A 14,940-nucleotide genomic window follows, 5' to 3' on the forward strand; every position below is an offset into this window, starting at 1 on the left:
GTCATGCACCAAGCTAATATGTCACACAGAAATACGAAGTCAGATTTTTGTGTTTAGACTTTCATTTGCATGAAATATATATGGGTTGTAATTTTTCAGACAGAAAGTTTTCTTGACTATTATGTGCATATCTATGTGCATGCCAGTATCTAATTGTGGTTGTTTTTGTGTGTTTCTGAGATGAGGACAATTTTAAATTGTAAATGAAACCTGTAGGTTTCCAGTGACTAACAGTTTAAACAGAGAAAGAGAGAGGTTTTATCACAAGGACTGTGTTTTGTAGTCTAAATCAGCAGATTGACAGCACCTGTGTGTGTCTACATTTTTTCCACCTTCAACTCTTCTGAGTTCTGCCGTAAGCAGGGTTCAAACTCAAAATCTTTGGATCTAAAAGGAGCTCTGATGATCATGATCTTAAACCACTGGTTTACTCAGACACAGTTTACATGACAACAAAAGATACCTTTAACATGCGTTTCAATCTAAATTTTAAGTAATAATGTTAAAGAGCAGTCAAGTCGCATTAAATGATGGTACATAAGAAACAACAACTGGAAAATGCAATTTCTGTAGCTTGAGGAGTTAAAACTGGGAGTGAGTACTGTTTAGAATTTTTTTTCTGTTCTAGAAATATCTGTGCTTTCCACTCAGCCTGATCACATGACACACTGGTGAGATCTGTAAAAAGCTGTAAAAACCCTCACTTTGGACATACATTGTCCAAAAAGTACAAAAGATATCACAATACAATCTGATAACTTTGAAAATTCAAAGTTTTGTGAACTTTTTAAAGTTGGAATGGGGTCTGTAGGACAAGTTATGTCCAAGAAATTGAGTCTCAAAGTGATAAAGGTTCCAACTCAGTTGGACAGTTCCTCCCATTGACTTTTATTGTGAAAAAAGAGTGAGAGGAACCATGTGTGATCAATGGAGTGAAAATGTGTGAACAACGGATTGCCAATGAACCTTATTGTGCTTCGCAGCTCACACAATCCATGTAAACACCTTAATTGTCGTCGTATTGATCATTATGATTATTATGTTATCATGATTATTAGTGTCTATATAAACACAGTCATTTATACCTTAAAAAATAATCTGCTACTTGAAATCAAGATGCTCACAATATAGTCATAAATGGGATCATTATCTATACCAGGGCTTCCTCTCCATAGAGAATCCAAAGATGAGCACCACTATCAAATTTTGTGCCTCCCCGTCCTGGCTTGGTTTACCACAATTTGCACTGTTTAGCTGAATTGACTAATTTGACTGAAATACTGGCACACTCTGCGGTGGCACTATACTGTAATCAGCCCAGTGCAGCCAGAAAGTTGCTGGCAAAGTAGAACACCTGAGTTTGTTTTCACCTATGGTTTTCACCAGCCTGGCTAACAGATTATAGGCCATCTTAGATTAAATCGAGTAAATAAACACTGTGGTGAACCAACAGTCAGAATGTTCATCACACATTCTTTTGCACCAAAGCAACTCACAATATTTCATTAAATTTGTTTCTTCAGTTATACTAGAGGAGTTCCAAACTTACACTCAGACAATTTTTAAAGTCACAACAAAGGCTATTTTCAACTTTGGAGGTGAGGCAGTAGTATCACGGACTTTTCAAAAGAGTTGGAGAGAATGAAGGAAAAAGGTGAAATGCAATGACACCACATGCTGTAGACTAATGAGCAAAGCATCAGGTCCTACTACTGGAGCCAGAGGGAGACAGAGCTGTACTTAAGACTATTGTATTATAATTTTATTGCATCTCTGCAATCAGAAAAATGCATTTTCATTGTTGATAGACCATGTTAATTATAACAAAAACAATTATAATCAAATGTACAGTCATGAATTTCAGCACTTAAGATAAAATTCATTAAGATACCTGGATAAACATTTTTTTTGCTGGCAAACTGGAATTACCATATGGCTTTGTCAGAATAATGAGACATCACACAGGTATGTCTGATAAAATGAAGTTCTTATAACTTAGGCTACTTTTTAAAAAAAAAAAACATGTTTAAACAAATGTATTTATTTCTTAGAATATGGCAAAGGCACCTCCTACTTTTACACACACTCACCATGTACGCTTGCACCAGATCCTCAGGATCCTTGTTGACATAGATGCAGAGTCCTTTTATGGCGCACTCCCCGCCAGCATTGATGTCATCCTCAAGGATCAAGACAAAGAACATGTGACATTTTAACTCTAATTGTCAGCGGTAGGGATGAAGGTGGGCAAAGACAAAAAAAATTGAAAACTCTTCTTGTGACTTGTGATGCTGCCATCTGCACAAACAATCTGAAAACCAAAACAAATGCCGAGGCTCCTCTCTATTCACCCATGGGAAATGATCATTGAATAATTAAAGCACTTTTGCTTGAAATAAAACTTAAAGTGGACACTACCTGTTGTTGCTTTATGTGGTTTGTGTCTTAAGTGTGTTTCAATCTGCTGTAAAACCAACCTGAGGACGAATGAAGTTATACTTGACTTGACTTGATAACTGTTGCTGAGTGGCAGCTTTCTAATGCCAGGATCCCACCGGGGGGCCTGTGCGCTGCGTTCCAGCTCTGACATGGTTTGCTCCATCCTCTGCACAGCATCCTATCCCACTGTGAGTGTTTCAGAAGCGTAGCATCTTGGCTGCAGGGAAGCCATCCACCTTTTAAATTCAGTAGCATTCCTACTACAGTAATTACGGCAGCCTAGTCAAAGCTGATAAAGTGCCTTTAGGCATAATTACTGCAGTAGCAGAGCAACTAAACTCCCTGATTTTGTTAACTTGCTCAGCTTTCGTTGATTTGATCATTTTCCTTGATTTTTGTACTCCTACTATGATTAAGTAGGCTACATAATTATATGGTTTCTTTATTCGTCTGTTTTAATTGCGTTTATTGTTGATATACAATCGGAAGTCTGCACAGGTTGTTTTATCTTGAAAATTGACCAGATGCTCAACGCTGTTTCTGTGTCTGACTTCCTGCCCAGCTCGATCTGCTCTGTAGAAATAGACAGGGCATGTATCTTTAGCACAGCAGAGGGGAGAGCCGCTTCTGGGACACTTCTGGAACGCATTGCGGTGCACCCGGTAGGATCACAAGCGTTGACTAGAGTGACCATGATCAGCTCCGTCTGCCGTGTCAGAGCTGGAATGTGGCGCACATGTGCCCAGTGGGATCCCAGCATAATAGTTATCAGCTTATGATTTTAATTACCCTCTACAATAAGGAGCAAGTTGTAGGGTGATGTAATTTAGGACATCATGTAGAATGGGACATATAAGCTTTGAGGCACTGTGCTCTTCAAATATTAGCAGGAAATCACTTAAAAGGTCTTGAGTTGTTGCTACAACACTACTGAAAATAAAACAATCATTTTGATTGGTCTATAGTTACCAGGAAGTGTGTGGTAAAACCTTCCAGGACATCAGGTCAGGCAAACTGCTTGGTAAGTGCTGCAACATATCGAATTTTACTTTTGCATAATAAGGGTGCTAAACCAAAAACAGGCTATTTAAAAATTTGCAGAACTGTATTATGATGAAGTGTTTTATGAAATCTTTTAATTTTAATAGACATATTTGCTGAATACACATTGTTTTTTTGTGAATAAGACATCTTTATCATTTTTATTTTTATATTAAGTATTCATTTTACCCTTTGTCTCAGGGCTGCCTTGGTTTCTTATTGACTGAGTGGACTAAAGGAAAATAAATCTTTCTCAGGGTTGACATTGAGTAGTAAATGTTTACATTTGATTCAGTGTGATATTTTTTCTTTGAGACCTATAAAAGTGTCTACTGCAGTCAAATGGAAAGAGTACCTCAAAACATCAATCTAGAATCAAATCTACAAATGTATTGAATTGAGAATTCATTATGAATCAAGGATCGAATCGATTTTGAATCACAGATTGTTTTGAATTGCGAATCGATTGTGAATTGAATCGTGATCCCAAGAATTCAAGTTGAAACAAATCATGAGATCTCCTGAATCATGCACCCCTAGTTCCTTCACATCTGTGGAAATGTGACAAATCAGGACTACAAGACGAGTTCTGCTCCACACAGGTGGTTGGGGAAGTGGGGAAACAGTGTGTTGACATAACAGCTGGGGAGAAGGGAGAAACCACAACAGTGTTGGCAGCATTCAATGCTGTGGGCCAGTACAGCCGCACACTTGTCATTTTCAAAGGAAAATGGCTGAGGATGGAATGGCTGTATGGGTGCCCAAGTCATGTGATTGCCAGTGTCTCAGAGAATGGCGAGCACTTCATTGAGTGGGGTAAGCTGTTTGTGGCACAGCTGCTGAAGGACGACCTCAGATCTCATGCCCTCCTACTCAACAGCCACAGCAGCCATTCATATAACATGCCTTTAATCCAGCTGATGAAAGACAACAATGAGACCTCATGTGCTATCCATCACACATGACACATGTCCTGCAGCCAGCCGACAAGGCTCTTTTGAAGAGCCTTAAGCACAATTGGTATGAGGAAGGGAGAAAGTGGAGAAGGTAGACAGCAGGACTCAAGCTGCCAAAAACAGAGTTCTTCTCCCTTTTCAACAAGGCATGGCAGAAGACTGCCACAGTTAGGAATGCTTAGGCTGGCTTCAGGGGAATGGGAATGTTTCTCCTGAACAAAAACATTGTCCCTGCTGAGGTCTATGCTCCAAGTACCACCATGGAGAGGGCCGTGCCACTGACACCCACTGTAGCACCTGCCATGCCACCCTCTTGTGCTGTGCCACCCTCACATGCCATGCCAACTTCACCTGCCGTGCCACCCTCACGTACCATGCCGCCCTCACATGCCATGCCACCCTCACTTGCTGTGCAACTCTTATGTACTATGCCATCCTCACCCACCCTACCACTCTCACCTGCCATGCCACCCCGAGATGCCATACCACCCTCACATGCTGAGACGACTTTCAGCATGGAAGATCTGGGTGCAGACAAAATTATCATGTCTCCGCTTGATGATATCTCCTTCCTTCCTCTGCCAGCCAAACAGAAAGCTAAACCTGCAGCAGCTACCCCTGTAAGCTCTGTAGGAGAATGTATGGGGACAAAAGTGATCCCAAGGTGACAGAGGAGTGGATTAGCTGTCAACAATGCCATTGCTGGTTCCACAAGAGCTGTGGGGATGACCATGGCATAATGGAAGACAAGGGGTTTGTCTACAAAGACTGCGTATAATTTCACAGGAGCAGTAGTCTACACGCAGTAGGCCTATGAATGGTTTCATAACCAGTATTCTGGCTTGTTTCACTGGGCAGTTCAGCCCTTTTAAGTTTTAACAATTAAAACTAAAACCCAACTAACATAGTAGGATGAAATATGGTGAAAAGTGAAATATGAAATATGAAACATTTAAGAGGTTATGTTAAGGTATAAGGTTAAATCATTTGTTAATTATTTTTGTATTCATGCAACACCTGATTCCCTATTTTACTCTGTTCAACCCTTCTATGTTCAATTGTTCTATATACTATATGTTCAAATAAAAAAAAAAAAATTGAACTGAAAATGAATGTCCCAGTTTACCTTACCAGTTGTCCCATTTTACTTGAACATGCCAACAACATGAGAGAAGGGGTCTTGGTGTGTTTGAAGGTCTGTAGTTTCTAAACAAGTATACTTTACAACATCATTTCAAAACAGAAATATTGCAGAGATTAGTGATAACTTCAGTGAGTAACCTTTTTTGATGGTCCTGGTAATTCTACCGAAAAGTGTCCCAAATTACCTGATTCCAACCTATTTTAGGTGCAGGTGCATCCCTGTTTGACATATTTCATGTCCTTAGTTTAAGTCCAAAATTATTTCCATTAATATTTACTTTTTGGATAACAGTGCATTTTTAATAGCGACCTCATCCTGCACTAGTGGATGTGATAAAAAAAAAATTCACATAAATTTCTTACAGTGGAACAGTGTGGGTGCATTATAAATTTTCTGAGTCCTTTCAGGCTAGTAAGTATGCCAGTTTTTGAAATTTGTGTCTGATGTTCCTGTGTTATTGACAATATGAAGAGCTCAAGCAACCTCTGTATCTGGGCTGGTAGAAAAACAAATAAGCCATAATAAGCCATTTTTTTGAAGGAAATTCCTGTGTTCATACAATCATGTTTATTGCTTATATTCATGAAATGACTGCTGTGACAAAACTGCCACTCAGTCATACTTATCATACCAAAACATCATCTAGACATCTTTTCAAAATTTATTGCAATTTATAGTTAAATAGTTAAAAAGTTCTTACTATCATCATGGCAGCCATGTCTTCAAGCTTTTTGCCCTGCTGCCCTGATCGCTTTGGGAACACCCTTAGCAGATTTGTGGATATAGGTCAAGCTGTGACAGAAACCTTGACTGTAGAGGCATAGTTGTGATAAGCTTGAGCTCTATGTTTATCTGAAAACAACATGAAACCAATTGTTAACAACACGGACCACTGACATATACACCAGACATTTGTTACACCAAAACTACACCTGCCAACCACATCACCGCATGCACTTTGTATGTTTAGTCATCATTTGATTTCTGCTATGGAATATTCTAAACCACATCCTAATGGAGCCAAGCATTAGTCTAACAGTTGCATATACCATCTACAGCACAAGAAATCACACCATTATTGACAGATTATTTTTACTTACATCCATTACATCAAAGAGAGCTGGCCATCTCTCTTGTACATCACTGATCATGGGAGCATCACGAATATATTCTGAAAATATAGCAAAGTAAAAGTTGTCAGAAAGATAAATACTCAAGTATGAAAACCCAGAAAAAATACTTAAGTACAGTTAGAGATTATTTTCACTTTGTTACTTTACAACTCTGGCTAGGACCAATGTTTTGGATTAAAAACTAATGCCAAAGCCCAGGACTACTTAACTGATCAACTGAAATAGCCATCTGCAGAGCCCTGCCATGCCATTAACAGAGTGAATAAAAAGTCATATTCTTACCACAAAAGCTTGAGCCCACAGTAAATGCGCTGACTCCAGGAGACATGCACAGACTGTGAGTTTGCTTGTTAATCTGCAGCAACAAAGAGCAACAGAAAAAACCCTTCTACAATGTAAAACTGTATTCCTCCAAACACATATAGTATATACTAGAGGTCAACAGAGTATGTTTTTTGATAGCTGATGCCAATCTTTTTATAGCAGAGCAGCAAATGGCCAATATACAGTATATTTCTGCATCTCAAAATGTGAATGACATCATTGCTCTCTTCAATGTACAACTGCGGTCAAGCCAGCCTCCACTATGAATAAGACTAGGTCAAAACCTAGTATATGGCTGGACTGTGTATGATCAATATGTGAAATTGTGAAATTGTCATTTTGTTACAGGGATAGTCAGTGGTAGTGTCTATAATGTGAATTCCTGGATATTAAATGTTAATCTGCAATTGTTTGTATTGGTCCCCATAATATTTTCTGGGAAAGTGTACTGAAGTAGCATATCGCATGACATGGTTAAGCTTAACCATGTTTTGGTACATTTGCCTGGATTGTTTTGTTTCTCTGGCTTTCACCTAGACTGTGTACTGGCTTTTGGATTTTTGGCTTAGTATAGACTGTGTAGAAACTGTAACTCCCCTCGCAGTCAGCAGTCCAAAGATGGCAGACAACACAATGGAGACCACATCTAAGACCTTGTTTTCTCTACAAATGTTAAGAGAAGAGCTAAAAACATCCAGAGAAACAGTCCTGGCTCAGACACAACAAGCAATCACTAAGGAATGTAAGAAACTACAGGACAAACGCCTGGACCTAGAGAACACAAGACAAAACCCTCAGTTAGTGGGCATTAAAGAAGGAGCCAAAGACAGTAACATGATCAAATTCCTTACTGAATTTTTCCCCGCAGTGCTGGGTGCTGCTAGCTTCGATTCCCCTGTGATGATAAACAGAGCACATTGCACACTACCCCAAAGCCAACCGGAGAGGAGAGGCCCCATGCAATACTTGTCCTCCTGCATTACTACACAGATAAACTGAAGATACTGGATCTCACCAAAACGAAAGGCCGACTCACATACAAGGTACTCATCTTTCCAGACATGAGACTGGAGGTCAACAAATTGGGTGCTATGTTCAACTCAGTAAAAAGAAAAACTCTGAGATGCCAACATTACCAACAGCCTATTCCATCCAGCCTGACTCACCATCACAGTGGATGGGAGTAGACACTCCTTTGACTCCCCACAAGCAGCTGAGGATTTCTTTAATCAGAGGATTGCTAAAGTGGACTGACTTTCATGCAAGTAATGTCAATGGAAGTGGTTTGACATAAACTCTTATGAACAACTTGATAGGGGCTGATAATAGTTATTGGGTGATACAGCGCACTATAACAAACGTATCAGAGATTAAACGAAGACAGCCAAGCTAAATGATTGATTTTCTAGTTAATTTAGACTTTATACAATTTCTGTCAGAAGGCTGCAGACAACCTAAACATCATAGCTAGTATAATGATCCACTGAAAATAATGTCATCCATAAGAGATAATCAACAAGTAGGTGTGCATTAAATGGTTTTAAGACATGATGAGGGGCCAAAGAACCACCCTCTGTGAAGTGCCTTAAAACCGTTTAACGCACAGCTACAAGTTGATTATCCCACTTATACCATGGTCATTTGCCAACAATATAAAATAAAAGCATTCTCAAATTGGTGAAAGTTTTGCACTCAAAATCGAAAGGTTATGAAGTAAGAGCTTACTGCTGTCATGACAACTTGCCACACTGTACTCACTGCCAGCCTGAACTGAGGCATTCATGTAAGTTGTCATTAAGCATAACCGCAGAGTATGTCTCCAAATCAGTGTTCTTTTGTTTTTGGTAGAGAAAGTTTCTGAATATATTAACTGCCCATTTTGTTGGTTTTTTTGTATTAATCTCATCCTTCTCTTTCTCTATCATTTTAAGCTCTTAAGGTGTCACTTCCTTGTGCCGTTTTTCACTTGGTTTCTGTCTTTTCTTCTCCATTTCTTTTTCCTCTGCTGCGTCCCATTCTTCAGAACTTCATGAGTAAGCTTTGACAGCTGTGGGCTTTGATGTTGCTATGGTTACAGGTTTGGTAGTGGATGAATTTAGAACGGTGATTAAACTTGAGCCGAACATGTGCATTTAACGGTTTTAACACACACTTGCTGGCCAATCAGAAAAGAGTATTCATCCAGACCATGGTAGAAAGAATGATAATATATGATGTTACCATACAGTAGTTAGATACACCAGTAAGCTGATCCATTGACAAAGGTTTTGTCTTTCTGTTTCATTAACACAGTCAGAGTAAACAGGCTCAGAGGAATGCACAGTTGACAGATACTCTGGACTTGTGATAAATAGATAAAGAAGAGAGACTAAATATTTATTCATTCATTTTCCTTGCTGTTACTTGCTCCTGCTTTACTGTAATAGTTAAATTCAGTAAGAAACTGAGGTTCAGGAGTTTTACACAGTTATATGTTAAGGAGGAGCTTAAGAAACACATCTTATCCTTTACAAAACCAGATCATAGACAGAAGTATGAAGGGGTCCTTTAAGACTGGTGAGGAAAGTGTGGTGCAGTTTGTCACCTGGAACTGTAAATGCTTGAACAGAGCTATGAAACCAGATAATATACTGGCTCATCTAAAGAAGATGGGGCCAGAAAATCAAACTCATAAACAACTACATAAAAATTGGGTTGGGCACGTGTTTCATTCCAATTTTAATTTCAAGTCACATGGAACTGCTATTATAATTAATAGATATATTCCTTTTATTCCATCTGATATAATTTCGTACTCAAATGGTAGATATAGTAACTGAGAAAATCTATAATACCCCAGTTACGCTGGCAAACATCTACTTTACTTTTATTTATTTGACAATGACAGCATAATAGCTTTGGAACTTCAACATATAATTATGCACAGACATCAGAAGCAATGTGTTTAGTGATTATAGCGAAACGCTAAATTACAACACCTGTCCACAGGAGACTTTTTTTTTTTTTGACAATGGTGCCACCTCATTGGTTTATTTATCCACTATTTTTATTGTGTTATTATATAGTGATATTATAGGTTTTATAGTTGATTGTGAGGCTTGTGACCAGGTAGTGATGCAACATGACAGGTGTGAGAATATAATAGCATGCATGTAGAGCTGGGCTGTGCTGAAAAGCAGATACTTTCTGATGAGTCTGAAGCAGTTGAGATTTGATTTAATCTATGCCCCCAACCATGATGATGAGAAGTTTATGTATTCAGTGCTATCTTCCTTAAGCAAACCTTCACATCCACAACCTAATTCTAGCTGGGAACTTTAACTTTGTGATGGATCCAGTATTGGACAGATCATCAAACAAACAGCAATCTTTGTCTAAGTCAGCCAAACTGATTCAGAACTTTGTGAACACAGCTAATAAAATAGACCTTTGGAGATACATACAACCAACTCAACAAAAATAGTCTTTTTTCTCTCAGCCACACAATTCCTTTTCCAGAATTGATTATTTTTTCATAGATTCTAAATTACTTTCAGCAGTAAAACATACTGATTATGAGGCCATTGTTTTATCTGATCATGCCCCACTAAAACTGCAACTATGCAGAACCTGGCAAATGGACAACAGTTTACTATCCCATGAAACACATACTGAATCAAAAGATATCAAATACTTTTTTCTATATGCAAACTACCGAAACCCCAGCTGTTACAGTGCATCTCACATCTCATATGTTATTGAAAGCACTGAAGGCTTATATTCGTGGCCAAATCATCTTCCACTGTGCACAACTGACCAGAACACAAAAAGAGAAAAGACAAAAATTAATTGAACCAATTTCAGAACTAGATCAGCAGCATGCAGTCAGCATGCAAAATCTCCTACTCCTGAATTACTTGCAAAGAGGATATCTATGCAAACTGAATTTATTCGTCTCTCCACAAAAGAGATTACTAAATTAATAAATAATTCCAGACACAAATATTATGAATATGGGGACAAAATAGGAAAATATTTGGCTCATTAGATAGGAGTATTTGAGACATCAAGATTAATAACTGAAATTTGCTGAGGTTCTGGCTGTATAACAAAAGATCAGTTAGAAATTAATCAGGAATGTAAACAATTTTGTTTTTGATAGTCTGAACATCCCTAACATCAACAAGGGAGATAAAAAAAACTCTTCCTATTACTTTGGAAGAGGTTATTCTAGCAATGTGTAATTTATGTTGGGTCTCAACCATGTGTTCAGACAAAGGCATGCCTACTTGTAAACTCTGAAGCCTGACCATGAGGCCGCCTTTGTCCTTTAATCCCTGAAACAATGGAAGAGCGCCAAAAGGCTGCTCACACAGACTACAACTCCCAGCCTGCCCTGCAGTTCGCACCTTGGAGCAAGATCTGGGAGAGCCCCAAACTCTCTCATTGGCAGAGACGTCCTAACACCACAGGAAGTTCCAGCGATACAGCCATGACATCACCTCAGCTATAAGTACCAGCTACACAGATACACCCATTGCATTTCCATTGTAACCATGCCACAGGAAGTTCTGCTTTCCCTGTGAGCCATTTTACTAAAGGAGGTAACCAGCTTTCCATTGTATTTCCCCTCGCCGAGTTTGAAGATCCTCCCCTTGCTGGACAAGATGAGACTTCTCCCTGTGTTCAACCAAGCATAATTACCAGATCCTAAGAAGATCCACTGCTGCTGCAACCCAGCGTTCTCTTGAAAAGGATTTCTTCACGAAGACACGGAGAACTTCTATACCCCGCTGCCTTCCGACTGAGTCACGTCTCCTGTGTTTCCTCGCTGCCCACTGAGAAACCAGCTGCTGCTAACCCTCGAGGAAATGAGTTGCTCTCTTACTTGGGTCACTTTCTGAACCGACCCAAGTAAGCTGTTTACGTCTGGGCAGAGACAGTGTTGTATTGTGTTAGCTTTATTGCTTGTTAAGCTTTATTGCTACTGTGTTGTGAATTGATGGACTGCTGAGTCCTTTTGTTCTGCTAAGCTCCGAGGAGCACTGATGCTTGCTGCTTGTTAAGTTGTAATTTTTGTTGTCCCGCTCAGGACTGCTGTTTATTGTGCCATAGTGAGCAAGAAAGCAGGTTGGTTTGTCAGTAAACAGTCCAGACAACATGCATTACAGACTACCGTCCATACGTGCGCTTTTCTGTGTGACAAAGCAACTACTGCTTTTTCCCCATGGTCAAGGGATTCTACCATGAGCCAGCATTTCTTTCACCTTTCTCTCTGTTGTTGCTAACCCTGTTTACATGCACACATACACATAAACACCTGCACCCCTTTGCACATCTGGTGGACAGATAATGTGGGACACAGCGGTGTTCTGCCCCTCGCCATCTTATCACCAGATGAGTGTATTTGATAGCACACATGCTGAAATGGGTGATTGCAGAGTTGCTGACCTCTGGCCAGCACCATCTACCTTTGTCTCTAACCAAAACACCGCAGTCACATCCACTATTTGATTCTTGCATGACATGATTTCCTCCTGTTGTCACATCCACCATCTTGACTCTCGTGGGATGTCATCATCCTAGATCATGTCCGCCATCTTGTCACTCACACACACACACACACATACACACATATACACACACACACACATTCGCCTGGATGCATGTTTAATCGTGTATAGCTGTTGTTTTTTGCTTAGGTAGTGTTAGTAGTAGTACAGTAATTTGATAACTAAAGCATTTGTTAATTGTATTAATTATTGCTGAGGTTAATAAAGTCTGTCGTATATTTAAAGAGAGTCTTGTGATTACTGTGTTTACTTGTTGTGATAAGAGGCTGGTTGAGAGAGTCAGAGCTTGCAATCAAACTTCTTCATTCACCCGTGAATGGTGGTATCCCTCAGATATTAGGATTCCTAAGTGAACTCCTTTTAAGAGACTACCTTACTGTTTAATTACCTTTGATAATTATTAATTATTGCTATTAACCAAACATGCTCCTCCCAGCACCGACACTTACAATGCTCAAATGCACCTGGTCCAAGTATACACCTGAATTTTATTATATTTATTTTAAGATGTGTATCACAGGAATCACCCCTCTCCTTCTAAATGTTTTCAATGAATCATCAGAAAGGGGCCATCTTCTTTATTTATTAAATAATTAATTTTTTTTTAATTTAATTATTTGTTTTCAGGAAGAAAAAAAACCAAATACCAGCACGCAGGTCAGTCACAGTTCTCTGCTCTGTTGTTATGTCTATCAGCAGGTCTCAATGAGGGGAGTCACATCCACCCGCTACATGATGCTCATTTCTTGATTTGGACATCACTCCTGGAGTTAGGGGTGTTCCCCAGAGATAAAGCTGAGCTATTGACATATGCCCCCCCCCCCCCCACCTTGCTGTATGTATGTGCTCCTGCTGTACTGTGGCCACTCACCTGTCCACAGTGGACAGTGCAATTCCCAACACTCAACTTGCACAAAGATGCATTAGTCAACCACCCAAACCTGACCCGACTGGGAAACTGTAAACTTTTTTTTTTTTTTTTTTACCAACCATCTTTACTAAACACCAGTAGGCTCAGTGAGCTGTGGCCAAGAAGCAACAGGTTGTGTCTGGGCAGCAACGAGCTGTTGTCGGGGAGCAATACGCTGCCGCTGGGGAGCAACAGGCTGTGTCTGGGCAGCAACAAGTGGTTGTAGTGGTTGATGGAGGCAGCTAGCCATCTCATTAGCTGGAGAGCTAATATCTGCAGGGTGTTTCTAATTGGATAGCACCGCTTTTGTTGTGTTGTTTTGTTGTCATGCTGGTCATTTATTGACGTTAGAGGAGAGCGTCAAGGCACTCGGGAGTGTGCAAAAACGTCACCTCCCTTGGATTTTCGCTGAACATCCGGCCTGGGTTCTTCACATAGAAATCAGTCCACAGGCTGTTACAGACAACAAGTGTACTACGCACATGCGCAATGCAGATTTTCACGCAAAAACAACGCGAGGAAGACCAACTTCCGCTGCCAAGGTCATATGATTTCTTTTCAACTATGGAGGCGGAGGTCCAAGATTTCTGCCTCCATGTCTGCCATTTTGTCTGCATCCAGGTCCCTTTTGGGTGGGGTTGCTGTGCAGAAAGGTCAGTTCACCTTAAGTAAGCCTGGTCAGGTCAAGCTAACTCATTGTTGCTAACTTCAGGGCTAACCCGCCTCCAGCGGTTGGTGAACAAACAGATGAGAGCTGCAGCATTTATTTACTGACAAACTGTAGCCTATACTGTACATTTACTGCAAGATTGACAATCTCAAACTCATAATTCTGCAGAGGCACCACTGCAGAATGAATATAGGAGAAACACTGTACATTTATATAACAGTTATACTCACCACAAAAACTTCAGAGTGTGAGGCTGGCGGTGAGCTGCAGTACCAAACACACACACACACACACAAATCGCTGCATTAGTATTAGCATTAGTATAGTCTAAATATAACTTTAGGTGGAGACACTTCTAATCCTGTTATTTTGAGAAAAGATACATACCCACCACAGAACTTGAGCCACAGCAGACACACTATGCACGTCTGACAGCCATCTGCAGCAGCAACAAGGGCAACGGCATTAAAAAAACAAACAAAAAAGCCCACTTCTACAATTCAAAACTATAACTCACAAAACAAAAGTGATATATCATAAAGAACACTGCATAAACTATGGATGGGTGTTTTCAAATAGTCACAAAATTGTTAAATATTACATAGTTTATGCAACTATTATTTTTTCTAAAAAAAAGAAAATCCCTTGTTTTTTACAGGGTTTGGTAGTAACACCAGAGCCTTAAGTACCTCCTATTTTGCACAGGCATGTAAAGTTTCATTCTGCCCATTTCTAGCAAAAACACAAGCAATCTAACACCAGCCCGAAATG

General features: G+C 39.7%; 1 protein-coding gene across 7 annotated transcripts in view; it reads right to left on the reverse strand.

Moving 5' to 3' along the window:
* Positions 1-14,940, reverse strand: part of LOC121898631 (cortexin domain-containing 1-like) — a 43,172-nt gene that overhangs the window by 23,988 nt on the left and 4,244 nt on the right. For 2 of the 7 annotated variants that reach the window (XR_006096526.1, XM_042413913.1), the window contains exons 2-7: positions 14,557-14,608; positions 14,400-14,433; positions 6,996-7,068; positions 6,681-6,751; positions 6,281-6,432; positions 2,091-2,180 (exon numbers count right to left, since the gene is read on the reverse strand). The exons of 1 other annotated variant lie outside the window; for it this stretch is intronic. Coding sequence is in view for 3 of the 6 variants with exons in the window: in XM_042413893.1 (XP_042269827.1) it covers positions 2,091-2,180; positions 14,400-14,433; positions 14,557-14,608 (176 nt within the window). In the remaining 3 variants the exon portion in view is untranslated. The remainder of the gene's footprint in view (positions 1-2,090; positions 2,181-6,280; positions 6,433-6,680; positions 6,752-6,995; positions 7,069-14,399; positions 14,434-14,556; positions 14,609-14,940) is intronic. 4 more of the 7 variants (XM_042413893.1, XM_042413898.1, XR_006096533.1 and 1 more) reach the window with 3 other exon arrangements.

Source organism: Thunnus maccoyii, chromosome 1 (assembly GCF_910596095.1).
Source record: "Thunnus maccoyii chromosome 1, fThuMac1.1, whole genome shotgun sequence".
Taxonomy (NCBI): domain Eukaryota; kingdom Metazoa; phylum Chordata; class Actinopteri; order Scombriformes; family Scombridae; genus Thunnus; species Thunnus maccoyii.